Here is a 27,215-nt window from a genome sequence, read left to right as displayed (position 1 = left end):
AATCCGCTTGGCATCTGCACACCTGCGGGTCTCACACAATGCCTGCTCTCACCTTGAGAGCTGTTTTTCTCTCCATGGCGTCCTGAGACCTCACCCTCTACTATGGAGATTACTGCGGAACCCTGGTGCCTCTCCCCTTCCTGTAAGACATGAGGACTATGAATATTTAGGTTCAGCTTCCTATCTCCCTAGCCCTTGGAACCACATGGAAATGATTATGAGGACAATTTTCCCACATTGGTGTCTGTCTAAATAGGAAAACCTGGACTTGGCACATCGGCTCTTCAAAAGCTGTCGTGTATGTTTGCCTTTTAGCTTTACAGCCGGCCAAACCGGCTCCTGCCTGGCGTGCCGCTGTACAGAGGGGACGGGCAGACCCAAGAGAAATCTGCAGTGACCTCTCTGCTGGGTGGACTGAACCAAGCCTTCGAGGAGGTTTCTTCCCAGGTAGGGTGGTGACATCGCTTCACTAGTGGATCTGGGTGTCTGTAAAGTTATTTCTTTTTTTAAGATTTATTTATGCATACAAGAGCTGGGGTGCAGGTCAGAGGTGTGGGGAGTGAGAGAATTCACCAGAGATGGATTGGGAAGCAGAACAGGCAGATCCACTGAAATACACTGCTGAGGGGAGCAGCGGGCGAGACAGGAGGGGTCTTCTGCGCCATGTGGGTCAGCTCCCTGGCCAGCAAGGGAATTGAACTCATGCTGTACTGGCTGGCCATAGCTTGATAGTGCTCTTTAACCCCTGTGCCACCAGGGAGGCCCCTGGAAAGTTATTTTTGTGCCCAAACTGGTGAGACCCAATGTTGCTCAGCCCCAAAAGGATAAGCCACAGCCTGGCCTTTCTTGGTGTCTTGGTGTTGATGTCTTGGTGACCATGACTGCCAGTCACCTTTGTGTAATTGTATTTCCTCATTCCTTTAACTGTCAGGGATATTTAGAGTCCTAAAATACCTCTGACTTTTCTATGATTCCTCAAAACACTAAAATCCACTCTTTTGTCTCCCTCCCTCACCTTTTTCCCAGGGTGGCGGGACAAAGAAGCAGAATATTCACTTGGAACAGAAGTTATATGACGGGGTGTCAGCTACCTCCACTTGGCTAGACGATGTTGAGGAACGTTTATTTGTGGCGACTGCCCTTTTACCAGAAGAAACAGAGACTTGTCTCATCAACCAGGAGGTAATTGTGGCAGCTTATGTCTGTGAGTGTGTGACATGACAAAGCGTTTGGCATTTTTTGTTAGATAATATTATGTATAAGATGGCTAAGCATAAAATGGCTGTGTTAAAATACAAATCAGATGTATTTCCAAGCAGCCAATGCAGAAGAGAATTGCCAAAATATGAAAAGCTCTCAAAGATATTATGTTTTACATTTTGATTCTTTGTCTTGCCTAGGTAGGAAACCCTGTTGTGTATATCACAAACCCTCCACGAATGAAACACAGGCTAAAAACTTAACGCATGGATTTCTAATAACACTTTATAAAACTCATCTCTTTTTTTTTTAGCAAATGTATATTACTATTAAGTAATGCTGTATTTTCTGACAATAATCTCTTGAACAGCAATTTGCCTAAAATGTATAAAAGTGCATGAAGATGGCTCAGCTTACCTCAGATGTAATTAAAACAAAACAGTAAGAGAAACGTGGACTTTCTCTGAGGCTATGACTTGATTTGTATAGAGATTTATGGGTCTAAACATTGGAATGAACTTTCTCTTTTATCAACCATAGACTCTTGCCAAAGATATTAAGGAAATGTCTGAAGAAATGGATAAGAACAAGAACTTGTTCTCCCAAGCATTTCCAGAGAATGGTGATAACCGCGATGTCATTGAAGACACGCTGGGTTGCCTCCGGGCCAGATTGTCCTTGCTCGATTCAGTCGTAAATCAGCGATGCCATCAGATGAAGGACAGACTTCAACAAATATTAAATTTCCAGGTAAGCATTATTAGGAGATATCTGACCATTCTGCAGCCATTTTCAATAATAAGTGGGATGTCTTATTGAGGTGTATCATTGGGCCTTTCTGTTTCCCCAATGTATAACGAAGAGTGAGAACACTAAAAAAAAAAAAAAAAAAGCATTGACGTCAAGGACTAGAAAACTAAGGGTTTTACTCTCTGATAAATGGAAGGTGGAGAAAAACCTAAACAAACAAAGAGCAGAAGACAATTTAAAGTTCAACCAATAAGTCATATTTATGGTAAATTACAGTTATAATTTTCAATGGATACTATTGGAACTTAAATCATGTTTCCAAAGAAACATGCAGGATGTTTTGACATAGAGTGAACCCTAGTAGAATCCAGTGCCCAACGGGTATGGCCTGATTACATCTATCCATGCTATGAATGCATTGCATCACTCCACAGTCCTAGTTCCTTACACTCACTGTTGCCTTTTAGCCCCAGGTTAGAGTTCCGTTGCCAAATGAATAAATGTGTTTTTATGAATATTTTTCTATGACTATTAACTTCAGCCAGTGCAAAAGCCAGTGCTAAACTCTTAGTGTTGATTTTCATTTCTAATAAAAGTACCCTGTGGAGATACTTAAGCTTTAATTGAATGTATGTATGTATCAGGTCGATATTTATTCATTAGGAAGTCTGCTCGACATCCTTAGAGGCATCTGTTCCATCCACTGGGGACTCCCTGCTCTGGGTATGCTGGGGTAGAAGAACGCCTCCCTTGGCTGCAGAGATTGAGGCATACTGCCTTCTCTGGAGGTTTCTTTGCTGAGACGGCTCTTGTCCACCTTTGCCTGGTGAATTTTGTTTTTAACAAACATAGAAGATTTGGAAAATAGATTCATAGAGAACTAGGGCCAAGAGTTTGATATAAAATTTTGATTTACAAAACTATATTGCAAAATATCAAGTAAATGTAGCATTAGACAAAAAAGATAGAATTTTCTAGATATGCATCTAGCAGGGTGGAATATCACTGTTTTCCAGGAATTTACATTCTTAAAATTATAGAATAAAATTATTGCAAATATTTGTTATCGTTTTTAAATTCACAGAAAGTTTATATATGTAGTATTGCCTTTACTTTTTACAATATTCCTATTAGGGAAACCTCATTCTGACATTGATTTTGCAAAGTCTGAAAAAAGGAAAAATTAAGAGCACAGTGTCCAAAGCCAGCCTTCTTGCGTTCAGATTCTGGCTTCATTACCTTCTGGTATATAACCTTAGCCACTTTACTTCTCTGAACCTTCATGTCCTCAACTACTAAATCTCATCCATAGCAATGGCCTCATAATGTTTGATGAGGATGAAATGAGTTAAAGTGTGTCAAATGCTATGAAGAGTGTCTGGAACTTAGTAAGCATTTAGCAAGTTTTATTATCATTGTTTCTATGAATAGTACTATTTATGTTAACAGATAGGGGACTTGACACCAACAAAAATGTTAAATTACAGCCCAAGGTTATTCAACCAGAAGCACTAGAGTCAAGATTTGGCTCAAAGAATATTTTCATGCTTTATATTAATGGGGTGATGGCAGGGGAGATGGAGAATATGGACCTTCTCGGGATATATTTTGAAGGCACAATTAATAGAACAATCGTTGATGGTTTGGATAGGGGGAGTGAGAAGAAGTGGGACCTTGGAGGAGCTCCAGGGACTCTGGGCTGAGCATCTGGGAGGTATTTGCTGATTGTGAGGACAGGTGATGGTGGTGCTATTGACCATGAGCACGACTGGGTCACGGGTGGTACCAATGACAGAGAGGATGTGGAGTAGAATTCAGATTTTCAGGTGAAGGGCACAGCACAGATGTTGGCATGCAAATCTGCAGCTTAGAGGAATGACCTAGACTGACTATTTGCATATGTATCTGTTAGGTTGAATAGTAGAGAGGAAAGAACATTTCACTTGGAGGCAGAAAAGCTGGAGTTGATTATTTGGGTATTCTGTTTTGGATGCAAGATCTGATTGAATGTTGTTCAGCCATGAATGAAGTGGGTTAAAAGTGCAAATGTGTGGAGGCATATTTCCTGTTTGCAAATTGCATTTACTATGCTAGTGTCTTTGGAAATTGTAAATTTATATTGGTAGGTAGAACCAGTCGGAGTAAAACGTGAGCTAAGCATGAATGTATTTTGTAGAAACAAGGCAAGAACATGTAGTCATTTAATTCTTTTTAAATCATTCCCTCCTTTTTTTTTCTACCAGCAAGGTTCTACTACTTGATGCCCAGCTCATGAATAAAAACTGACATTTCAAAGTGTTTACGTAACAGTTTAATTATGAGAAAGAGTTCCAATGTTAATATAACTAAAGGTCAAGTCACAAACCATTTTCTTTTGCTTTGCCCCAACCAGAATACCAATTCTGGTATTCTGTCAGTATTCAGTAGTTCCTAGAGTACTGGTATGACTTTGTTTTCATTTAGCCTGTGAGTCTTAGCATTTCCAGGCTGCTGGCCTTATTTGATACCCACCAGGTGATCTGGAAGAATGTAAAGATGTTATGTATGTGTGTAGTATCTACGTGGAATCACAGCTAGTTAATACCAAGTACATTGTATTTTTTAAAAAGATTTATGTATTTATGCATGCAAGAACTGGGGTACAGGCCAGAGGTGTGGAGAGTGAGAGGATTCACCAAAGACACAGAGGGGAACAGAACAGGCAGATTGCTGAAATACACTGCTGAGGGGAGCAGTCAGGAGAGGTCTGCTGCGCCATGTGGGTATCTCCCTGGTCAGGGATCTAATTCGTGTTGCAGTGGCTGTGGATAGCTTCATAGGTTGTATCTTAACCACTTGTGCCACCAGGGAGGCCTAACTACATTGTGTTTTAAAAGTTTGTACTGTAATAATCAATCAGTAATTTTATACCCATAAACTTAACCCGAAATAAATTTCCTAGACATGTGAAATAATATTTCAAGTGATTTTGAAAATGGAAAATGAAAGAATTAAATGAGTAAGGTAACACAACTGATTTTAAAACTTGAAACGTCCTATGGGTCTGTTTCTCAAACAGCTAGAATTCTGCTATTTATGTCCAACAAGCAGTTCCAATGACTTTAAGAAAAAAAAATTGTGATATCTATTATGTGTGCAATACATAGACTCTTTGATTATCCCACTGGATCACAAGCATAGTAATAAAGAATTTAAGCCTTTGTATTTCATTTTTTAAGAAAATGGCAATGTCCATGTTTTAATGGACCTCTCCAAGTTTTTATTTGATCATTTTAATTGATTTATATTCTCTGCTTGACTCTTTCTTATCTAGTATCTTCCAATAATCAGTGTGTTTCCAGAAATGTGAACTCTGTTTTCTGTTACCTTGAGCAGCATACAATTAAGACAAGAAAATATGCTATGAAAAATATAAAGATGAAGTACAAGACATACACACCCTCTTCATTTCCATCCCACTTAATATTATTTATACTTATTTATACTTATACTATTATATTATTTATTATACTTATACTATATTATTATACTTATATTATTATACTTATACTATAATATTATTTATACTTATATTAAATATACTTATGGATTAACTGAACTAATGTGTTTCTAAATGACATAATGGAGACTTTATTTCTTGTGAATTTGTTCAAATGAAAAGTCTTTTCCAACTGAGTGCAGACATAGTTCTCATGACCCACATGGCCTCACCTGAAGGCAGTGGAATACTAGAAAGACTGTCATAACTTATCTGCAAATGAGTTATGACTGTTTGTCCAGTTTCTTATTTATGAGCACTACGCTGTAGCCAGTTCTGCTGACCAGACACTCTACAGTTTCCTAGCTAATCTTCCATTACTTTTCAGATTGATTTGGGTTGTAGTTAATAATGATTATTGTTCCCTAGATTTATTTATTTATTTTAAAGATTTATTCATTTATGCATACAAGAACTGGAGTGTAGACCACAGGTGAGGGGGATGAGAGGATACACCAGAGAGAGTGGGGAGCAGAACAGGTGAAATACATTGCTGGGGGAGCAACAGGCCAGGCAGGAGAGGTCTCCTGAGCCATATGAGTTGCTCCCTGGCCAGCCCGGGATTGAACTCATGCTGCAGTAACTGGCAATAGCTTGATAGCGCTATGTCTTTAACTCCCCCTATGCCACCAGAGAGGCCCCAGTTCCCTAGGTTTAGATACTATTCTTGAATTCTCAAGTTTTTTTTTTATTTTTGATTGTGTAATTCATGCACTGTTTCTATTTTTTTTTTGGATTGCATAATTCATGCACTGTTTCGCTTTCCAGCCTTGAATGTTATGTTATATTGTTTCCGCACATGCTCAGAGAGGCTCATTCTTCTTAGGTGTGATTGTCCTTCTCCTCAGGAGATGGTCAGATTTTTTGCAGGTTACTGCCTTGCACTCAGGTAGGGCCAGTCCTCATGAAGGGTGTGTAATAAGCTGAACTTCAACCTCTGATCAACAAGCAGCCTGTCACATAAGTCGGCTGCCTAGTAAGGAGTAGAGCTTATGCACTGACATTTCAGGGGGGAAGTATTAAAAATTGTATAATTCAAATTTTCTTCCAGTTCATTACTCCTTTAGAACTGAATGCCAGAATTCTGAGAGTTGGCTCCTTTCTGTGCAAAACTAACTCAATATAAGTGTGTATTTGAACATTTAAATCAGTAATGTCATTGAACAAAGTCTTAGCTAAGATACTTTGTGTTGTTTCTGCATGTCTTTGACCATGGTGGAGAGTATTTATCTTTTTAAACTTCTGGATGGCTTTTTATAAATGTGCACAAATTCTTTGAAAGTGGCAGAAAGAAGGAAGGTGAGGGAAAAAGGGAATCATTCTTAATCATGTGTTTCCCAAATCAGGACAATACCTAAAGAGTATTTTACTGGTTAATTAGAAATTATTAGTGTAGAATTTCTGTTGCAGTGTTTAAATGTGCAGATTATTTCAGATACAAGATTAGGGTGACCAGTCTTGCTTTATTTTTTAATAAATTATATTTTTATTTGAGGTGACATTCACATACTTTGATGGCATTGGTATTATGCTGGAAATGCCTGGTATAGCAAATTCTTTAAAAGTCAATTTAGTACTTAGGCAAATCGTTGCCAGTTTCTTTCTTCTACAGAAATGTAGGATATTTTTGGGCCTCCCTGGGCGGAAGGGGTTAAGCGCAGCGCTGTGAAGCTGTCCACAGACTCTGCAGCGCGAGTTCAATCCCCGGTCATCCAGGGAGAAACCCACATGGCGCAGCAGGCCTCTCCTGTCTCGCCCACTGCTCCCCTCAGCAGTGTGTTTCAGTCAATACATCTGTTCTGCTCCCCACTCTGTCTCTGGTGAATCCTCTCACCCCCGCCCCCGCATCTCTGGCCTGTACCCAGTTCTTGTATGCATAAATAAATAAAATAAATCTTAAAAAAAATAAAATAGAAAATAGAAAGGAAATCTCACCATTTTCAAGGATGGACCTTGAAGGGATTATGCTAAGTGAATTAAGTCAGAAGGGTTTCACTCACTTGTTAATACAAAGAAACAAAATGCAATTACATTTTAAATAAAAAGCAACCTACTAGACTGTGACAACAGAAAGGTGGTGACCAGAGGAGAAGTGGGGGAGGCTGGCTGGCAGGCAGGCGGGCGGTGACTGGACACTTGGTGGTGGGGAGACACGTGGCCACTGGGGGAAGACATTGCACTAATGCCTGACGGCTGCTCGGTGTCATCAGCTGACATTGCCTCAATCAAAAGGAAAAAGCAGGGGCCTCCCTGGTGGTACAAGGGGTTAAGCACCCCACTATGAAGCAATCCACAGCCTCTGCAGCACCATTTCGATCCCCAGCCGGCCAGGGAGCTACCCCCATGGCGCAGCAGACCTCTCCTGTCTCGCCCCCTGCTCCCCTCAGCAGTGTATTCCAGCCAGTCTGCCTGTTCTGTTCCCCACTCTGTCTCTGGTGAATCCTCTCACCCTCCCGCGCCTCTGGCCTGTACTCCCAGTTCTTGTATGCATAAATAAATAACTTAAAAAAAAAATAAAATCTTAAAAGAAAAAAAAAAAGAAATGTAGGACATTTTTGTTTCTTCTGGAAATTAAATTTGACACCTCTATATTCCTGTTAAGAATGGGTGTGATGTTTACAACCATTTGCATCCTGTTGCACATGTTAAGTCTCCTATTGTTTGCCTCCTTAGAATGATCTGAAGATGCTGTCTACATCACTGGCTGACAACAAGTACATCCTCCTACAGAAACTGGCAAACATGTTTGAACAGCCTGTGGCAAAGCAAATGGAGGTATTTACAGCTGCTCTTCCCCCACCACAGCAAATGCACAGAGTAGAGCTAATTTACTATGAAATTTCAAATGTTCTATGGAAAGTTAATGACTGGCAATAGCAGTTTTGTACTATGTTTTGTTTCTAAGTGTTGGGCTTGCATCTCTGCCCAGGTTCCACTGGCCCTGTCAATTGCTTTTGCATGGAACTTGGAGATGTGAGATAGAAAAAGGTGTCATTGACAGACACTAACACGAGGTCTGCACCTGACCATAGATGAGATGTGACTCTCAGTGACATGTGACAGAAAGGCCAACTGTCCTGGACGGGGTCAGGGGGACGGGGCAGACATAGTCGTGTGGACATTCAGGAAAGGACAAGGTTGAGGGCCACAGGGTAGGATGAGGGAAGATTTGTACATTCAAATTTTGACTTAGAAATTTGTATACACAGAGACTGGGGAGAAAGGTATAAAGAGAATGGCAAGGACAAGGGCAGAAGGTTAGACAATTTAGCACTCTTCTGGAGGAAAGCAAGTAATACTGTCGAAGTAAACTTACAGTGAATGAAAATGATTGAGGGGAAATAATTTGAGGCAACTTGTAGGGCCTGTTGAATATCAGAGAACTTGGATTTTATTCTATAAACTGATCTCTCAGCTTTACTGATGTATTTATATTTATTTATAATTTTATGTGGGTACTGTTATTCATAAATAACATATACATAAATGAAAATTAAAAATGAATGTGGTTGAATATAAATGAAAGATGTAGTGTTTTATCCTCATAAGATCATTTAATGAACTTTGAATAGAATTTCTTAGGCTAATTTCACTAAAACTCTAAGGTTTCAGTGAGTGGACCTTAAGGAATTAGATGAAATAGAGATCACCTGAAATATTTCTCTGTATAGATCTAATTATCTAGATCAGTCAATCCATCCATCCATCCATCTGAAAGAGATGACCTGAAATAGTTTGCATTACTTGATTTTCTACTTGACAAGCAAGCTTTCCCTTACTGTGCTGTAACAGTTTCCTCTTCCCTCACTGAATCTCCAAGGGTCTAACAACTGCATGATTGAAATTCAGAGCATGATCCCCTAGAGAAGCTGAGGCAATTTTTTTTTTTTTAAATTGGTGCTCAGCACTGTATATGATTCAAGGGCTTAGTCTCACACCTCCTCCGATGCCTGTCACCGTGCCCGCCACCAAGGCACCCTCAGCCCTCTGCTAGAGTCCATTCTGTCCCCTCCACACCCCATCTTATAGCTTCAGTTCCACAGTCAGGTTTCTGTGATTTGGTTATTGGTTTGATTTTTGTCTTAGCCTTTGTTTTGCTTCCCTTTAGTCCATATGTAAGTGGTACCACCTGGTGTTTGTCTTTCTTCCTCCAACCTACTTTGCTTAGCACTATCCTCTCCAGTTCCATCCAAGTTGTCTTAAATGGCAAAAGTCCATCTTTTTTTTAAAGATTTAATTATTTATGCATACAAAAGCTGGGGTACAGGCCAGAGGTGCGTGGCGGCAGCGTGTGTGAAAGGATTCACCAGAGACAGGGTGGGGAGCCGAGCAGGCAGATTTACTGAAATACACTGCTGAGGGGAGTAGCAGGAGAGTCTGGAGAGGTCTGCTGCACCCTGTGTGTAGCTCCCTGGTCGGGGATCGAACTCGTGCTGCAGAGGCTGCAGATCGCTTCATAGTGCTGCGTCATAACCCCTTGCACCACCAGGGAGGCCCCAAAGTCCATCTTTTTTATAGCTGAGCTGTGTCCCACTGTGTATATATACCATATTTTCTAATCCCTTCTCTGTACTTGGGCACTAGTTTGTTTCCATAACTTGACTATTGCAAATAGGGCTGCAATGCATATAAAAGAACATATATTCTTTTGAATGAGTGTTTTTGCATTCTTCGGGTAGATACCTAAGAGTGGAATTGCTGGATCATATGGTAGATCGATTTTTTTTTTTTTTTTTTTAGATTTTTTTTTTTATTTTTTTATTTTATAGAGGCATGTTTTTTTTTTTATTTATTTATTTGTTTGTTTGTTTGTTTATACATGCACTGGGTACAGTCAGAAGCGCGGGAGGGTGAGAGAATTCACCAGAGCCAGAGCGGGGAGCAGAGCAGGCAGAAGGACCGAAGGACACTGCTGAGGGGAGCAGCGGGCGGCAGGAGAGGTCTGCGCGCCATGTGGGACCCTCCTCCGGTGGCCGGGGAGCAGCCGGGGATTGAACCGGCGTCGCAGAGGCCGCGGGCAGCTTCGCAACCCAGCGCTCAACCGCTGCGCCACCGGGGAGGCCCGGTAGATCGATTTTTAATAATTTAAGAAATCTCCATACTGTTTTCTGGCAAATATTTTTTTCTATATCCCAAGTCAGGCTTCTCTTTGGGGTGTTACTCTTCATGAATTCTCTTATTTGTTTAAGGAAACCCGATAGCTGATGTGTAGTTTAGTAAAGGGTTCTCTTTTCTATAGAATAGACAGGCACAGTTTTTATGTTGTATTAAAATGACTCTTCATGTTTTATGTGCAGGCAGGAGAAGCACAGGGACTAGACAGTCACATTTGATGTGGGAAATTATTAGCGGGAGTTTTAATGAATGTCATAAATCTTACTTAGGCAATACAAGAGGCTGAAGAGGGGCTAAAGGAGTTGGATTCAGGGATCATTGACCTAAAGAGACGTGCTGACAAGTTGCAGATTGAGCAGCCTTCCCTGCAAGAACTCTCCAAACTGCAGGTACAATTTTCTACTAATAGCTTTCAAGGATGTACTAGTACATCTTAACTAGAAGTCAAGAAAAAATAATTTTCTCTAGGTTCTTGAGTTTTCTCTATAAAATTCATGTCACCACAAAGAAAACATTGGGTAAGATTTAGTCCTCATTTGTGAGAAAAGCTCTAAACAAGATGGGAATAGAAGGAACCTATATCATAAAGGCCATATACCCCAAAGCCAACAGAGCCCTTAATGGGGAAAAACTAAAAACTACACCCATAAGGTCGGAAACAACACAAAGATGCCCCCAGCCACCATTTCTGTTTAACTTAGAATTAGAAGTTGTGGGCAGAGCTATCAGATAATAAGAAGAAAAGGGGAATCGGAGTTGGAAAAGAAGTAACATAATCATTGTTCGCAGGCAATATGATATCACACACAGAAAATCTAAAAAAACTGCCAAAAATTATTAGAAATAATAAATGAACACAGCAAAGTAGAAGGTTACAAAATCAACACACATAAATCTGTAGCTTTTTTATATGTAATGAATGAGAAGAAAATCAAGAAAATGGCTCCTTTTACAAATGCTTAAAATTCATGCCATGGAGCGCCCCACTTCCCAGAAACTTGTAGGAAATTTCTAAAACCTTTGCCAAATTTGATGGACTAGTAAATTATTTTTTCATGTTTCCAAGATCTATTTGTTTCATTTTCCCCTGACATTTATTTCATTATTCCAGTGGCTAAGCATTGTGGTATAGTTTAGATGTGACATGTCATTTTCTACTCTAGAAAGTATGGTGTCTGTCTTACCTAGAAAAGTTCATATAGGACTATAGACTCTGTAAGATGTCATATTCCAAAAAACTTTTAAAGAAAAAATACTCAAGCTAATACTTCTTAAAAAGTGATTTTTCTTAAGTGCTCATAACTAATTGTTTTATTGTTCATACATGTTTGAATAGAAGAGAATCATTATTTCAATTTAGGAATTAAAAAAAAATAAACTAGAAGATAATGGCATCTAAACAACCTGCCTGGAATCCTTCAGGAATACAGAATAACCCTTTGGGTCAATTTGTTTCTTAGACCTGGCATCCAAGAAACTAATATGTTGGGGTGTTAGGAACATACTCAGATATGAGACCAACAAAAATCTAGCATCTGATAGATGACGGTTACGTTAAAGAGGAAACTCTTTGATGACATCCCGTACATTCAATTGCTCCTGAATTCTTTATAACAGAACAAGTGAGGGAATAATAATGTGGTTCCTGCACAAGGTCACGAACCCCTTCTTTAGAAAAATAAAATAGCTCTTATTTTTAAATGAACATTTTTATTGAAACTGTCTCATTCCAATACCGAACATTGCATAATGTCATGAGACCACTGCCCCCACTTTGTCCTTTTTGGACAGTTTTCCAGCAGTGCTTAAATGTCAGGTGTAAGAGTCCACCGTCATAGCTGTAAATAGGCATTAAAGTTGAACTTTTCCAGATTGAACCATTTTGGACTACTAACCCTTAATTAATCAGGTCCATGTGGCTCGAATAAATTTTGCATCAGTGTGTCATCATCTCCTAAAATGTCTTTCCAGTTTAAATAGTTATTTACTCCACCACATTTGGCAAAAAAAAATACTGCCTTTTTAAGCCCTAATGTCTTTCTGCTCTGTTTCTCTGGCTTTTTGTTTGAGGAATCGTCCCAAATCTGATAATTATTTAGCAGACAAAATGTTGAAGGAAACCCTTTTGAATTTCTCTGGAATGATATAATCATTGAGAATATTATTTTCAAAAGCTCTTCTAAAAAAATTAGATTTATATTTTCTATGACCTCTCCCACAGTCACATGAGCAATTTTTCAACATTGTAACCCCATATTATATCGTAAGCTATAGCCATCCCAAGACACAGCTGTCAGATCCACCTGCTGGCATGGTAGAGGTGAGTTGAGGTAAGAATCCCCGTCTCTCTTTTGCAGGACATGTATGAGGAGCTAATGGTGACCATCGGCTCCCGGCGCAGTGGTCTGAACCAGAATCTTGCTCTCAAGAGTCAGTACGAAAGGGCCCTTCAGGATCTGGCTGACCTGCTGGAAACTGGACAGGAAAAGATGGCAGGAGACCAGAAAATCATCGTGTCTTCCAAAGAGGAAATCCAACAGCTACTTGACAAACATAAGGTAAGGGGGGGAGTGGGGAAGAAATTGTGGTTATCAGAACATATTTAGTAAAACCAAATATAAATCTTTTATAAATCCCTATTTGTCTAAATAACTCTCAAAAATGATCCACAAATGTGTCTTCAGTTCCACTGGTAGGCAATAGCATAGAAAAATGAGAGCAGATATGTTTCAGTTATGTTCTAAGGGAAAGTGAATTCCAGCCTTAGCAGACATGTTCATGACCAGCTCCTCAGTAGAGTCAACCAAGTCTTCTCCCTTTGCAAATGGCAACCGGTGGGAAACACAGGGGCTGTCTGTCTCATCAGAGGAGCCTGGTCATTCTTAACTCTGTTTTTTTCCTTTGTGTTCTTTTTGCCCACTTATTCACACCTGGCTCTGCTCTGGAATTCAGAGCTGCCTTCCCAGCTCTGGGCTGGGGTCTGACTGTCCGTTGCTTAATTCTTCTGTCCCTCATGCAAGAGTGTCTCCCTGGGCCCAGCAAGCCCTTTCTCTGCATCGTCAAACTTGGGAGGCCTGTGACTGCCCCGTCCATGCAGGCCACAGCCAAGTGCAGGACAGACATTGCTGCTTAGTAAGAAACAGCTGTGTAATGTGCAGACACAAATAACTTGTTATTAGCAGTGATGACGGAAAAAGCGGTTGGCCAGACCAGAAACCCAACCTCCCAGGCTGTGGGAATTTCCTTAGGGAAACTTAAAAAATCCCACTGGGTTAGACATGGTTAACATCGTCCACTTTATGTGACTCTCTGATGGCTTAAAAAGGTAGATTTTTTAATTTTATGGAATTGGAGTTCTTGCTATTTTTCCCAAAGATTTTTGTCCAAAACTTTGTGATTTATGAAACCCTTATCATTTGGCTTTGAAAATATTGCTTTCAAGTTCACAGCTGGTTTTTCTCAAATCTTTGACCATAGCAATAAAGTATCATCCTGAGTTGTTCCAGAGGGGAAACGAGGATCAATGAGTATAAATAACCAAGAAATAAAATTCAGTAGATGAAGAGCTGTAGCAAGAGTAGGCGGTTCGGGAACAGACAACTGTCCTGGCCATGAGAAGTCCATCCAGGCCAAGAGGGTGAGAGGGGGTTGTTAACGCTGTATTAGCTTTCGGTGGCTAGCTTTCGGACTAAATGACCTGCAAGTTCTCTTCCAACTTTAAGGTTCCCTCATATAATAACTGTTAGTTAAAAATAATGACTCCAGGGCCTCCCTGGTGGCACAATGGGTTGAGCGCAGTGGGTTGAGCGCAGCTGTCCTCAGCCTCTGCAGAGCTGGTTCGATTCCCAGCTGGCCATGGAGATACCAACATGGTGCGGCAGACCTCTCCTGTCTCGCCCACTGCTCCCCTCAGCAGGGCTATTGGTCCGTCTGCCTGTTCTGCTCCCCACTCTGTCTCTGGTGAGTCTTCTCACCCTCCCGTGCCTCTGGCCTATACCCCAGCTCTTGTATAAATAAAAATCAATCTTAAAAAAAAAAATAATGACCTCAGTTCCTATTCACCAGACCATTTCCAAGGAATAGCTCTGCAGTGACCTTGGACATGCCTCTTAGACTGGTTCAGTGCCCTCGTGGTTCATCCTAGGTGGTTCAGTGTCCGCGTCTGTATAACTGCCTCCCTTGTTGAGGTGTGGTCAGGATTTAGTGAGTGAGGTCAAGTATCTCTAGGGTTCCCAGCACTTGGTAAGCACAGTGTTAGTTGTTGTGATCCAATCCCACTCTGTCAAGTCTATCCATGTTCTAGAAACAAGAAATGCAATAGGCCCTTTCTTTATCCTCCGGGGCCCTTTAGACATAAACAGTAACACATCAAAACACACTTGTAGGATTATGCAAGGTCTATGGTCTGTTGCCTGTGAGCCTAATACGAAGGAACCTTTAAAACAGTTAATACCGATGGGTCTGTGTCGAGCTGTGCTTGGCAGCAGGGAGGCGGCACAACGGATGCTGCAGGACCCCAGAGAAGCAGAGCTGAGCCCAGCTGCAGCAGAAGGGAGGTCCTGAATGTGTCAATTGTAGATGTCCTGGGAAGCACGGGCTTGAACAGAGGCCAAAGATCGGGGGGTCACTGTGTCCAAAGGACAAGGGTGCAGTTTGTGTGTCCCCATGAGCGGGCAGCTGTATCAGGAGAGGAAGGAGGCCTGGTGCGAGCACAGGTTTTCACCGCAGTTGTCACATACAAATGTCATTTGTTTGGGGGACAGAGTGCTCACAGGTGAGTGTAGATGCACCTCACGTGTGTTTGTGGGGGTGAGGTATGGGTGTGGGGGGAGGGGCCTCAACAAAGGCAATTAAGAGACTAGAGCCGGGCCTCCCCGGTGGCACAGCGGTTGAGCGCTGGGTTGCGAAGCTGCCCACGGCCTGTGCGGCGCTGGTTCGATCCCCGGCTGCTCCCCGGCCACCAGAGTAGGGTCCCACATGGCGCGCAGACCTCTCCTGCCGCCCGCTGCTCCCCTCAGCAGTGTCCTTCGGTCCTTCTGCCTGCTCTGCTCCCCGCTCTGGCTCGGGTGAATTCTCTCACCCTCCCGCGCTTCTGACTGTACCCAGTGCTTGTATAAACAAAACAAACAAACAAGCAAATAAATAAATAAATAAATAAAAAACATGCCTCTATAAAAAAAAAAAAAAAGAGACTAGAGCCAAAGCTCAGCAGGAGGAGCTGAGAAGCTGGGGGAGGTGGAGGCAGGGGTGGAACCACATGGTTCCTGCATTTACAGAGTTTCATCAGCTCTCACATTTGAGGCGGTTTTTATTGCCAGGTCATATGTGAATGATCACTGACTCTTTCCACCTGAAAAAAATTGCAGGAATACTTTCAGGGCCTGGAGTCTCATATGATCTTGACCGAAACGCTCTTCAGGAAGATCATCGGCTTTGCGGTCCCACAGGAAACTCAGTTTCACACAGAACTGATGGCTCAGGCTTCTGCTGTGCTAAAACGGGCTCACAAGAGGGGTGTGGAGCTGGAGTACATTCTAGAGGTGAGTCTCCGGATGTCGCGTCTCTGCAATAGCAGAGTCCCTACTGTGAAACAGACCAACAGGCCGCCAAGGCAGCATGCGCTTATCTGTGTGATTTGCCTCCTCTGACCTTGGAACTCTCAGCCTCGGCATCCTAAGCTGCTTTGCCCTTCTTTTAGCTTCTGTTTATACTTCCATGCAGACGACTCTGCAATGCCACACCACGAGTTGGCTAGGTAAATACAAATCCCAGACTGGACATGCTCTTTGGGGTGTTGGCATTCAGAGTGATAAATTAATAAAGAGAATGAAAAATGTAGACATACAACCCCGTGTCTATCCATAATATAGTTGCCCTCGGGGATAAGACTTGTAAGTAGGTTCCAGAAACCAGAGGTCTAAGCCTTTGAGCTCCAGAAGCAGAAAATGGTGAACCCTTTAGCACAAGACAAGGAACGCAGGAATGAAACCTGATAATCTGGGTTTAGATCACACAAGCTCTTTGTACCATTCTCCTTGGTGACAGCTCTGGATTCTCCATCCTGCTTATCACTCCAGGATACTGTGAAGACACATTCCCTCATCATTTAGTCAGTTTTCATTCACTTGTTCATCAAAGCAAACATCCATTTCGGCATTTACCAAGATGCCACCAGTTTCCTAAGCCCCGGGAAACCAGAAACAAATATGCCCAAGACTCAGCCCTGGACTGTCGGGTCTTTAAATAAAACAGAGTGAATCTTTACAGGAAGGAAACAATATCCTATACACGAGGTCTTATAGATGACAAGGAAGAGGGAAGTTTTCTATAACCAAGGCCTGAACTTGGGCTTGGGCCATGGGCCAACTGTGGGCCACTGCCTGTTTTTGTAAATAAAGTTTTATTAGCACACAGAGAATTTTATCAGTTTATGTGTTGTCTGTGCTGCTTTCTAACTGGAGGGCAGACTTGAGCAGTTGTGACAACACTGAGGTTTGGAAATATTTACTGTTGGATCCTTTACACAAAATGTTTGCTGGCCTCTCCTCAAGCAACAGCTTTACCTAAGTTATGACCTTGAACACAGTAGGAGTTTGGTGAGGTCTTACTGATCAGCTGTCGATCAAGCCCCGTATAGGGTTAATATAGCAGACCCTTCCTTGTAGTAAACAGGTCAGATGCCCTAAACTGTCTCTGCCTTTGCATTCTCCCTGTTTTTCATGAGAGATTTAGGAATTACCATCCACTCTGTTCATTCTCCCCCTCTCTACTGTTACCAAGTTCACCTGAATTGACTGGATTATGTTTATGTTTCTTTAAATCCTGTCTTCTTCCCTGAGTCTGCTTTATCACAGCTCACTAACTCCAAAATTTCAGTCGTGGAAATCCCCAGTGGACTGTATTTGGGACAGAGATGTATCTTCAACATTTGAGTGACAATTCAAATTGCTTTGTAACCATACTCATTATTTATTGCTCTATCAGGTCCCCAGCTAGGCCTTTTACATTGATATGACTCCATCCGCTCCTTCATGAGTCTCTAGGATGGTATAGTGAGTCGCTGTTTTCGGTTCAGCAATATCTTATCTCAGCAGGTGATTCACTGGGGTGACCTGACATGTGTTTCTCTAGGAGACCTACCCATGGGTCCCCCTGAAATTGCAGCCCTACTGCCTACATCCCTGGGCTCGCCCTCCTGCACCTGCTCAGCCCTATTTTTCCTTTCATCACCGCATCAGCACTTTTGAATACACCATAAAACTTGCTGTCTGGTTTCTGATTTATGGTTCCTGTTGACTGCCTCTCTTCCTTGTCTCTCGGTCTCCTCTTTATGGAGAATGTAAGCTCTGCTAAGGCAGACATTTCTGTTTTATTTACTGTTATATCCCTAGATCTAGAATAATGTGGCAACGGGTAGTATTTTGGAAAAAAGTGCGGCTTGCTATGTTATACCTGTTCCCATTCCAATATACACACATTGGAAAGTGGCTGATATTTGCTACACATTATTGGAAAATACTTCAAGTGATCAAAAAAAGATTTGCCAATTTTAAGTAAAACACAAGTTTGAATTTAGAAATAAAATAACTTGGGATTGCTCCTCAGTAGTATGTCTGCACCAGGTATCATACTTTCTCGGTGTCTGTTTTTTCAATTGCAAATGTAATGTTTTTAATTCATTTGTTAGACGAAGTAAGCACCCCCATCCCTTTAACTTAAATCATCCCTATATCATTACTGGTAATGAATGAAAATGTGCAGATCCAATGCCTACTGGGTTCTGGGTCCACTGCATGCATTTTTCCAGTTAATTCTCACCACGGGCAAGAGTTATTATTATCCCCTTTACTGTTGAAAAATGAGGATCAGAGTTTAATGTGCCCATGGTCATCCAGCAAGGTTGCTGCAGCTGCAAATTCCTTTCACAGTTGTCCCCTCTGGGTAAGGAATCACCTGCTCCGAGCCTTCCCTTGTTTCCCAAACTGAACTTCCAACACAAACATCTCCAACATAACCTTAATGAGTCTGTCTTTGCACAAAAAGGGAGGCTGTGCAGCTCACAGAGTGATGTTGCCTTTGTAGACATGGTCCCACCTGGATGAGGACCACCAGGAGCTCAGTCGGCAGCTGGAGGTGGTGGAAGGTGGCATCCCGAGCGTGGGCTTGGTGGAGGAGAGTGAAGACAGGCTGGTGGACCGGATCGCCCTCTACCAGGTTAGCACCCCAGTCACGTTGGTATCAAAGTGGCTGCATTTCCCTTTGAAACTTTCATATGGTTTTAATAGACCCTCACAAACTAACAGTCAAATAATCTATTCAGTACTTTTATTTCAATTTTTTATTGAACTATGGAAGCAGTTTTTTAGGTGTTTGGGTTGTTTTATTTAACTTTAATTTTTAATTTTTATTTATATATTTTTTACATCATTGTTCAGTTTTAAACTATGTTTTATAGAACATGAGTTTTATTTTACATAAGAGCTCTTTTTGCAAATTCAGCCTCCATCATGCATTTCCTGTGCTTTATGCTATCACACTATCCTGAAATAATTATAGCTTATTGTTTTATAATAGGATATTAAAAGGCCATTTTTAATTTTTTATGTGAGAATTCTTTTTGAAAAGTCAGTCTCCACCAAACATTGTCTGTAGTTTATCGTGGTATCACACTATTCTTGAAATGATTATAGCTTAATGATTTTAAATGCACCTAAAGTTACTACCAAAAAAGAGAAGCATCTATAGTTAGAGGTGAAGCCTCTCTGAATGTCCAGTGTTACTTGGGTGCAAATAGTTGAAGTCTGGCTAACGCGGGAGGGGGACCATCATGGACTCCAGAGAAATTGCCCTTCTTCAAGAGGAAGATGGCCTTGTCCCACCTTTTGACCCAGTATTTTTGATCCTTTTAGCATTTGAAATCCAGCCTGAATGAGCACCAGCCCAAATTATATCAGCTCTTGGATGATGGGAAACGACTCCTGATGTCCATTAGCTGCTCAGATCTAGAAAGTCAGCTGAATCAGCTTGGAGAACACTGGTTAAATAATACCAGCAAAGTGTCTAAGGAACTTCACAGATTGGAAACAATATTGAAACATTGGACCAGGTAATACAATGACTGTTTTAATTTTCAGATTAGGATTTCAGAGACTCTGGAAGGCTGGTGGGTACCTGACATGAACAGATAATGCCTCTCTGTGAACTTATCTCATCATTTAACTTATTTCATAGTTCAACTCTCTAAATGGATCCTTGTGTAGCTGTATAGTCATGACATGTAACTAAAAGAAAGCAGGGAGGCAGGTACATAGGCTCCTTAACCTTTGTGCTGACTTCTCCCTCACCTGCTACCTGCACTTGGGGGTCAAGGTAAAACCTTAGAAGGTGGGAGGCCAGTTGGAGAAGATAAAGTTCCTCAAGAGCGACAGGGAGTATTAAAGAGAGATGGAGAGTTGATTCTTACATAATGAAATATTCTATTTTGATACCACCTTTATTTCTTTTTTTTAAAGATTTATTTATTTATGCATACAAGAATTGGGGTGCAAGAGGTGAGAGGATTCACCAGAAATAGAGTGGAGAGCAGAACAGATGGATCCACTGAAATACACTGCTGAGGGCAGCAGCAGGCGAGTCAGGAGAGGTCTGCTGTGCCATGTGGGTAGCTCCCTGGCCTGCCGGGGATCGAACACGTGCTGCAGAGGCTCCAGATAGCTTCAGAGTGCTGTGCTTAACCCTTTGCATCACCAGGGAGGCCCCGCCACCATTATTTCTAAGAATTTTTAATAACATCTAATATTTTCTAAATAGCCTGAAAAGGAAGGAGTGGGAGAAAGATATTTTAATTTCAGTTCAGAGGTGAGAAAACTGAAGCTCATAAAAACTTGCTCAGAGATTTGCTTAAGATATAAGTGGTTGGAGGGCCTCTCCGGTGGCGCAGCGGTTGAGTGCTGGGTTGCGAAGCTGCCCGCGGCCTCTGCGGCACCGGTTCGATACCTGGCTGCTCCCCGGCCACCAGAGGAGGGTCCCACATGGCGCACAGACCTCTCCTGCCGCCCGCTGCTCCCCTCAGCAGTGTACTTCGGTCCTTCTGCCTGCTCTGCTCCCTGCTCTGGCTCTGGTGAATTCTCTCACCCTCCCGCGCTTCTGACTGTACCCAGTGCATGTATAAACAAACAAACAAATAAATAAATAAATAAAAAACATGCCTCTATAAAAAAAAAAAAATTTAAAAAAAAAAAAAGATATAAGTGGTTGGAGAATTGAGTCAACTCAAGGTATTCTTCACCCAGATCTTTCATGTCTCTGGTTTTAAAAATGGCATTGCTGAATTGCATAGAAGGTGGAGACTGGCTGTTTATTGAATAGACTCATTAATATCCTTGCAGGTATCAAAGTGAGTCTGCTGAGCTAATTCGCTGGTTACAGTCTGCAAAAGACAGACTGGAGTTCTGGACTCAGCAGTCGGTGACAGTACCGCAGGACCTGGAAATGGTCCGTGATCATCTGAATGCGTTCCTGGTAAGCCCAAACATCTAGGCAGTTGCTTTGATGTAATTGTTTTCAGCCCTTCAGGTAAGGGTCTTGCCCACATGTCAGGAAAAAGTTAATCAGTGGCCAGTGGACATAGTTAATTAATCAAGCTAGTAGAGCAGTGTTGACTACATGTGTTCAGTATGTATGTTCAATAATTATGCAAAATAACAGGGCTCGACACTGCCATTTTCTAGTATTGACTTTCTTGATGATTTTCATGCAGGCAAGGAAGTGCTGTTTTGGTTTATGCTTAACATAACTCCCCTTTGAGAGGTAAAGGAAAAAATCATACATGCTAAACTGATTTCATTCCTTAAATGGCGGTCTGGCTATTTACTTCTGATTTGAGCATTGCTACTTCTTTTAGGACTTTTCCAAAGAGGTGGATGCCAAATCTTCCCTGAAATCTTCTGTTCTGAGCACCGGAAACCAGCTTCTTCGATTAAAGAAAGTGGACACGGCTGCCCTGCGTTCCGAGCTGTCGCACATAGATAGCCAGTGGACTGACCTGTTGACCAATATTCCAGCTGTGCAGGAGAAGCTCCACCAGGTAGAGAAATAATTGTTGGCTTTAATTGGTAATAATTGATTTTAGCAGTAGGAAGTAGAGACGTATGTTAATCTGTTTTGGCTCCAAAATTTAAATCAGCTTAGTCTTGAACATCTGGCTTTTCAATTTGCTATCATGTTGCATGTTCACAGTGGACTATTCCCTAAAGTCATGCTTGCCAGTGCCACACCTCCAGGGGCAATTTCAGTGTGTATGTATGTGTGTACCTGGCCTGGTGTTGCTTAAACTCTGCTTTCACATGCACAAAATGTAGGTAGATATACCTCCCTCATAAAGTGAGCATTTATGAAGATTTAGTAGCAATGTATGTTGAAGACCTATAATCTTACCCAAAATAGAGCAACTGGTATTCAATGAATACAGAGAAGTTAGAGAAGTGTTTCTCTTATCTGGAGTCAGACTTTTCTTATTTGCACCCCCAAACATTACATCTCTACCTTCTCTTGGCATCCATCCCTGTGCCCACGTCTGACAGATTCATTTGATGTATGTTTTATCCCTCTTAATGTACAGTCCTATCCATTTCAAGAGCGTGAGAAACGTCTTACCTTCAAGTCTGCATCTTTCTATGCCATATAAAAATCCATAAATGTTTTAAATGATTGCTTGTGTTTCTCTAAATCGTTATAAGTATCTGCTAAATGTATACTGTATTGAGTAATATTCAAAATTCTGAGTATACTTAGCTGAAGACTGAGGAAGTTGACTTTGCTCTTAGGAATAAATACTAGAGTGCCAAAAATCTAGAAAATGACTGTAGCGCGGTATTTTTCTTTCTTCTTTGAACATTTCTGAGTCATCATACACAGAAATTTTTACAAGATAATTAATAAAATACATCTGTTGAATGTTTTGTAGTTAATTTTTTTAACTCATAAAACTAACTATAAAATAAGAGTAGTATTTTCTTCTTGCTGGTGTTTTGATTAGTGTTTATACTATGTTTACAATATTGGATGTCAAGGGAACATTATATGACTGTTATTATTCAGTGTTTGCCTGATATTTCATTTTAAGCTTCTAAGGAGGTAAAGATTCAGAAATGTCATTAGGAAATTTACTTTAATTAGAACTCATGGGGCCTCCCTGGTGGCACAGGTGGTTGAGCACAGCACTGTGAAGCTGTCCGCAACCTCTGTAGCATGGGTTCGATCCTGGCCAGCCAGGGAGATACCCACATGGCACGGCAGACCTTTCCGGTCTCGCCTGCTGCTCCGCTCAGCAGTGTGTTTCTGTCAGTCTACCTGTTCTGTTCCTCGCTCTGTCTCTGGTGAATCTTCTCACCCTCCCGCACATCTGGCCTGTACCACGATTCTTGTACGCATGAATAAATAAATCTTTAAAAAAAAAAGAAGAACTCATAGAGGGTGTTTAGCTTAGTTAGCAGAAATTGGGTTAGACAGTAACACTGTGACTTGCTCTGTCTCTAATTTGGGCAGCTCCAGATGGATAAGCTGCCTTCCCGCCATGCCATTTCTGAGGTCCTGACCTGGATATCTCTCATGGAAAATGTTATTCAAAAGGATGAAGACGACATAAAAAATTCCATAGGTCACAAGGCAATTCATGAATACCTTCAGAAATATAAGGTAATTGAATATTTATTTAAATTTTTTCCTGTTTTAGAATTATTTTACTTGAAAGAACTCAAAAACCCAAATAATGGAAATCAGTCCTTGAAGAATATGCTTGTAGGTTTCATAGCAATGACCAGGTAGTGTCCAAGGATAAGGACACTTACTCTTTGGTTACAGGCATGGAAAATTCATCTAGTATGAGGAATAATTTTAATTAACTTTACATCATTTTAAGAAATTATACAAAATTAATACTGTAATTTATAAATACTTTACAGTGAGATTTTATACATGTGTGTGTGTGTGTGTATATATATATATACACACACATATATATATGTATACACACATACATATATATGTATACACACACACACACACATATATACACACACACACACACACACATTCAGCTTCTGAAAGTAGTGATTTCTATGAATACACACATTCTGCATTTGGACCAAACCATGGAAGTGATCATATTAATCTTAATTGTAAGGCTTTCCAGCTCCTGGTAAGAGGTCAGGCATTTATGTGTATAACCTTGTTTTCTAATTTTTTTCTCTTTTTAGGGTTTTAAGATAGATATTAACTGTAAACAGTTAACAGTTGATTTTGTGAACCAGTCTGTGCTACAAATCAGCAGTCAGGACGTGGAAAGTAAGCGCAGTGATAAGACTGATTTTGCTGAGCAACTCGGAGCAATGAATAAAAGTTGGCAAATTCTGCAGGGTTTAGTGTCTGAGAAGGTAAGCTCCCTGGCCTCTGCTGTGCATATTGGTGTGAAAACCTCAAGAGCAGACACTCTCTAAAGAAATCTCATTTCCAAAATAGGACTATACTGAGCACACAATACTTGTGAAAAAAATTGTATGGAAGTCCACATCACCCTAGATGTTCTTTAGTCCTGATAATTATTTCCCCTTCTGCATTCTCTATTCTTTGCGTATTTCATGCTGCTTTTAGTTCTTTAAACTTAATTTTGTTTGCTTTTGCTTTACCTTGACTTAAATTCTTGTCTTGCTGACCATGAATCATCACTGTCACACTTTATAAAATTTGTTTTTAATCATCTATGCAATGGACCATATCTGAGGATTTCCTAATTTGCAGAACATAGTGGCTTGGATAATTAGCCTGCCAGTTATTTGATTTTAAAATAAAATCACAAATTTTATTATGTTTGCTCAGATCCAGCTATTGGAAGGATTATTGAAATCTTGGTCAGAATATGAAAATAGTGTACAGAGTCTGAAAACATGGTTTGAAGTCCAGGAAAAGACACTGAAGCAACAGCATCGTATCGGAGACCAGGCGTCCGTTCAGAACGCCATCAAGGACTGTCAGGTAAGTGTACTGGTTCACCTGCACGGTGTCAGTGTCCTGCAGATGCCGTAGGAACCTCAGCTCTGAGAACTGAGAGCGGCACATCAAGACAGCCTGCATTGGTAACCCATTAGAGGTAATAGTCTTTCTATTAGGTGTTTTTTTCTTTTTTTTACTTTTGTAAATTCAAAAATTTAAGAATTTTCTAACACACTCATAAGTAGAGAATGCGGTGAACCCCCCTATTTTCACCATTGAACTAGTTTCTCTCCCCTAAGAAAGTTCTTGCTAGAGGCTGCATTGAATTCTGGGTCAAGCTCAGTGAGCCAGGGTATCAGAGCGATGATGTTCTTTTCACTGTGGTATCAGGAAGCAGCCAGGCTCCTGCCTGCTCCCTGTCAGTGATGGGGCGCTCTGGTTGCTCCCCACTGACCTGGGGACAAGGTGTTTCCTCTGGTGCTTTTGTTTATACAGGAGAGACATGAGCTACCAGTTAGTGCTGCAATGCATTTTTTCCAATTATTCAATAATTTGTGGCATGTTCCAGACGAGCCAGCCCAGTTCTCTTGCAGTATTTCCTAGGAATGATTGAAGACTCAACTGTGAAGTAATTCTACAAAAATAGCTCCTTTCCCCAAATCTCATTTTTATCATCTACAATTCAAAAAGAAAGGCCTTTGGCAATGACCTTCCTTCCAACCAACATCTTTTTTTTTTTTCCTGTGTGAAGACAAATAGTCAAGCTTCAATCAAAGTGCTGGCTCAGTAAAGGATAAACCGCTACTCCTGGTGTGGGGTGAACAGCCTAATGATTGAAATTCAGAGGGTGCATAAAAATGACAAAGGGAACCATCCTCGCAGAATACCTTGACGTTTTAGAAATGTTTTAAACATTTTTTACAAATGTGTGTAAAATATCAAAGATCAGGAACATGCATCAACTGGTCTGCAGGGGCCAGTAATTTTCTAGTTATCAATCTAATAGCTACAAACACGTCAGAATTTCAGGCTTTTTCTTTGAAGGATGACAAGTCCTACTTCTCAATAATTTCTTATAGTAAAATGTTTCCGTTAGAATTGAAAGAGACTGTGTATTGACATAAGCAAGGTTCGTGTTTCCTTGTTCCATTGTGATCAACTTTACTGTTAAAAGACTAAATAATGTCTTCCTAGAACTTTTCTTTTTTTCCTCCTTTCTTTTTATGCCTTTCTTACTTTTCTTCTCTTTAATGTACTTTTAGCCTGTCATTTTCCATTGTGTTTCTTTGTATGTCCTTGTCTTCTATTTAACAAAGAGAGACATTGCTTCTGGAAAATAGAGCAGGAGCTTGACCAAGTTTTACTCCTTTTCAGACCAAATTTTAGTCTCCCAGAAGGTCATACCAGGCAGTGCCTGCAGGGAAAACTTGAAGTGTGGTTTAAAGAGCTCTACACTAATGCCAATCTGTGACTTCAAATGAAAAGTCTTTTTTTTTTTTTTTTTTGACAGAGAGGAGAATGACAGTAGCTCTACTGCTATTTCAGAGGCAGCACATATAAATCACAATAGTCCAAATGACAGATTCCAAGTGTAAAATTCAAGCCAGCATATTTAAACCGGTGCCTGGATTTAAACTTTATTTTGTTTGAAAAATCCTGACTATTTTTCCACTCTTTCAGAGATGGTTTATCTCATTTAAAACAACATAAAAACTGATAATCATGAGTTTACTCAAGTTAAGAATGATTTGTTATAACAAAAAAATGTTTGGTTTGGCTTTTCTCTTCATTGATCAGAAGGAGAATCATCTTTTTTTTTTTGATTTTTTTTTTAATAGAGGCATGTTTTATTTATTTATTCATTTATTTCTTTGTTTGTTTTTGTTTATACATGCACTGGGTACAGTCAGAAGTACGGGAGGGTGAGAGAATTCACCAGAGCCAGAGCGGGGAGCAGAGCAGGCAGAAGGACCGAAGTACACTGCTGAGGGGAGCAGCGGGCGGCAGGAGAGGTCTGCGCGCCATGTGGGACCCTCCTCCGGTGGCCGGGGAGCAGCCGGGGATCGAACCGGGGCCGCAGAGGCCGCGGGCAGCTTCGCAACCCAGTGCTCAACCGCTGCGCCACCAGGGAGGCCGAGAATCATCTTTTAATTATTATTGAAAGGGAAGGAAAGCACAACTTTATTTTGCACACAAAAAATGTATGTTTCAGTTCTGTTTCTCTTCAAGGTTTGGCTCTTATGCCAACATAAATGTGCAGGGCATTTTGGAGATGTGTTTCTAAGCAATGGATTGCTTGTTAAAAAGGTTATTTATCTGTGGGTAAATGAGGATTAATTTAAATCCAGTAGCTGAATATTAGAATCACATTAAGGCTATGTTGAAAAGATTGTTTATGGCTATTTAATCTATTAGAGAAATAGAAAAATCCTTAAATAGTAAAGGACCCATAGCCCTAGTAAAGGACCCATAGCCCTAGTAATCACTCTTCATTCTCTGGTAATTATCAAAACTGTCAAAATATTGACAAAAATTATAAAGTGAAAATGAAAGAACAATATTAACCACAAAAACAATCTCTTTAGGCCACTAAATGCATGAATTACCGATTAATACAGCAAGA

At 40.8% G+C, this 27,215-nt stretch overlaps 1 protein-coding gene across 1 annotated transcript in view; it reads left to right on the top strand.

Moving 5' to 3' along the window:
- SYNE1 (spectrin repeat containing nuclear envelope protein 1) overlaps nucleotides 1-27,215 on the top strand; it is a gene marked incomplete at both ends in the record, with an annotated part of 158,373 nt that overhangs the window by 41,564 nt on the left and 89,594 nt on the right. The window contains 14 exons of the mRNA XM_084259624.1: nucleotides 316-447; nucleotides 1,027-1,182; nucleotides 1,741-1,950; nucleotides 8,162-8,263; nucleotides 10,873-10,992; nucleotides 12,961-13,161; nucleotides 15,970-16,143; nucleotides 18,686-18,817; nucleotides 19,513-19,709; nucleotides 20,992-21,124; nucleotides 21,507-21,689; nucleotides 23,150-23,299; nucleotides 23,860-24,036; nucleotides 24,479-24,634. Coding sequence (XP_084115750.1) covers nucleotides 316-447; nucleotides 1,027-1,182; nucleotides 1,741-1,950; nucleotides 8,162-8,263; nucleotides 10,873-10,992; nucleotides 12,961-13,161; nucleotides 15,970-16,143; nucleotides 18,686-18,817; nucleotides 19,513-19,709; nucleotides 20,992-21,124; nucleotides 21,507-21,689; nucleotides 23,150-23,299; nucleotides 23,860-24,036; nucleotides 24,479-24,634 — 2,223 coding nt within the window. The remainder of the gene's footprint in view (nucleotides 1-315; nucleotides 448-1,026; nucleotides 1,183-1,740; nucleotides 1,951-8,161; nucleotides 8,264-10,872; nucleotides 10,993-12,960; nucleotides 13,162-15,969; nucleotides 16,144-18,685; nucleotides 18,818-19,512; nucleotides 19,710-20,991; nucleotides 21,125-21,506; nucleotides 21,690-23,149; nucleotides 23,300-23,859; nucleotides 24,037-24,478; nucleotides 24,635-27,215) is intronic.

Source organism: Talpa europaea, assembly GCF_964194135.1.
Source record: "Talpa europaea genome assembly, chromosome: 2".
NCBI classification, from domain to species: Eukaryota; Metazoa; Chordata; class Mammalia; order Eulipotyphla; family Talpidae; genus Talpa; species Talpa europaea.
The sequence above is the reverse complement of the archived record's forward strand: the minus strand, read 5'-3'. Positions and strand labels throughout refer to the sequence as shown.